This window comes from Penaeus monodon, chromosome 6, assembly GCF_015228065.2.
Source record: "Penaeus monodon isolate SGIC_2016 chromosome 6, NSTDA_Pmon_1, whole genome shotgun sequence".
Lineage (NCBI taxonomy): Eukaryota > Metazoa > Arthropoda > Malacostraca > Decapoda > Penaeidae > Penaeus > Penaeus monodon.
This window is the reverse complement of record NC_051391.1, coordinates 36,663,060-36,665,559: the sequence shown is the minus strand read 5'-3', so window position 1 is coordinate 36,665,559 and position 2,500 is coordinate 36,663,060. Positions and strand designations below refer to the sequence as shown.

The 2,500-nt window shown below is 39.4% G+C and overlaps 1 protein-coding gene across 1 annotated transcript in view; it reads left to right on the top strand.

The window, feature by feature from the left end:
- The window catches only part of LOC119574417, a gene marked incomplete at its 5' end in the record, with an annotated part of 27,870 nt that overhangs the window by 23,043 nt on the left and 2,327 nt on the right, over positions 1-2,500 (top strand). Inside the window, 4 exon segments of the mRNA XM_037921637.1 lie at positions 206-772; positions 901-1,017; positions 1,059-1,193; positions 1,710-2,312. Coding sequence (XP_037777565.1) covers positions 206-772; positions 901-1,017; positions 1,059-1,193; positions 1,710-2,312 — 1,422 coding nt within the window.

The window sequence follows — 2,500 nt, the reverse complement described above, 5'->3', positions numbered from 1 at the left end:
TTCGATAGTTCATAGTCTTTTGGTTTTAAAGAAAGGAAATAATTTTTTTCATTGGCTCAAGGTTATCTGGGATAGCATACCAATATATTTTAATTTTGTTTGTACGCTATATATTTAGAGATTGTTGGCTTGTAAAAGTTGCTATATGTTAATATGGAAATAGCCATGACATTACGCTTATATGATACTTTTCATCTCCCTACAGTGTTGGGAAGAACCTGCCGCAATAGGCTCCTTGAACTGGAAAGACAACTCAACGTATCTTTGGTCGAAGGTGGGGAAGTAATGAATAACATCACTGATATTTTCGAAGCATCCAACCCAGACTTGCCTGCTTCTCTGGATAGTGAGCTTGCCAACGTATTAACGGAACTTCAGGGGCTCTTTAACAAAACACAAGAATTAACATTGTTGGTCAATGAAACCACAGCAAACCTCAATTCATCGATATCCTGTCCAGCTGATGAGTATGAAGAGGTGTTGCATAATATGACGGTTAAGAACCAGGAATTGAGAGTAATGCGCGATACGATAGCAATCCTGCCACCGGGTGGAAGAAGGGTCAGAAACCAGTTAATAGTTTTTATTCGTATCACTTACATAATATGTGTGATTGCACAAAATATCGTTATAGAGGTCTTTGTAGTAGTACGGGTAGTATTTCTCCAAATTGATATCGGAGTAATAGTAGTTCCTGGTCTAAATGAAGAACCAGCCATTACAACAACAGCAAGACCAACAACAGCAGGAACAACGACAGCAAGACCAACAAGTCCAACAACAGCAAGACCAACAGTCCAACACAGCAGACCAACAAGTCCAAACCACAAGACCAACAACGCCAGCAACCAAGACCAACAAGTCCAACAACAGCAAGTACAAGCAGACCAACGACGGCAGGACCAACAACAGCAAGACCAGCAAGACCAACGACGGCAGGACCAACAACAGCAAGACCACCAAGACCAACGACGGCAGGACCAACAACAGCAAGACCACCAAGACCAACGACGGCAGGACCAACAACCAACAAAGACCACCAAGACCAACGACGGCAGGACCAACAAGACCAACAACAGCAAGACCACCAAGACCAACGACGGCAGGACCAGACACGGCAAGACCAACAGGACCAACAACAGTAGCACCAACGGCGGCAGGATCAACCACTGTATCCATTGCATGTAAGGCCTGTAAGTATAAGCAATTTCACTGAAACACACATATGCTCTTTGAGTAAACATTACTTTGTTGAGGATAGTAACGACAACAGTGGCCATTATAGATTAGATATTCAGATGGACAGTTCATTTCCATTTGAAATACATATAGATAGATAAATAGATAAATATTGATATATTTGAATGTTGCTATATTTATTTTTAAAGCTTAGTAGAAATACACAATAACTGTAACAAGAAAACATATCTAGACCAACAGTTTCCAACCTTCCATTTCACTGGAAATTGGAAGCCTTTTATCTGACTTGTATATATTTTCTTAGGTTCAGAGAAAATAGTTTGCTAGCTATAAAGAAAAGAAATAACATGAATTCATTGGCTCAATGTTACCTAGGATAGCATACAAATACATTTAAATTTTACTTGTACACTATATATTTAGAGATTGTTGGCTTGCAAGGGTTGTTATCATATAAATATGGAAATAGTTATCAGTACACTTATATGATACTTTTCACCTCTCTACAGTGTTGGGAAGAACCTGCCGCAATAGGCTCCTTGAACTGGAAAGACAACTCAACGTATCTTTGGCCGAAGGTGGGGAAGTAATGAATAACATCACTGATATTTTCGAAGCATCCAACCCAGACTTGCCTGCTTCTCTGGATAGTGAGCTTGCCAACGTATTAACGGAACTTCAGGGGCTCTTTAACAAAACACAAGAAATAACATTGTTGGTCAATGAAACCACAGCAAACCTCAATTCATCGGTATGCTGTCCAGCTGATGAGTATGAAGAGGTGTTGCATAATATGACGGTTAAGAACCAGGAATTGAGAGTATTGCGCGATACGATAGCAATCCTGCCACCGGGTGGAAGAAGGGTCAGAAACCAGTTAATAGTTTTTATTCGTATCACTTACATAATATGTGTGGGTGCACAAGGAATAGTTATAGAGGTCTTTGTAATAGTACGGGTAGTATTTCACCAAATTGATATCGGAGTAATAGTAGTTCCTGGTCTAAATGAAGAACCAGTTTCTACAGTATCAACCACAGAACCACCAGAGAGTACACCATCATCAAGTTCAGACCTATCAGCTGGAGAACTATCCACTTCTGGATCACCAGGTGAACTGTGAATGTTTTCTTTTGTTTACTAATGCTCTTTAATTAAAATCAAATACTTCATCTTAAATCTGTACCAAACCAATATATTTAGTGCTGTCATAGAAAACAATACACGAATTACTCAAAAATTCTAGTGCTACGCTTTAATAAATATAGCGAACCAAAATCACCGTGTTTTCCGTTGTGGT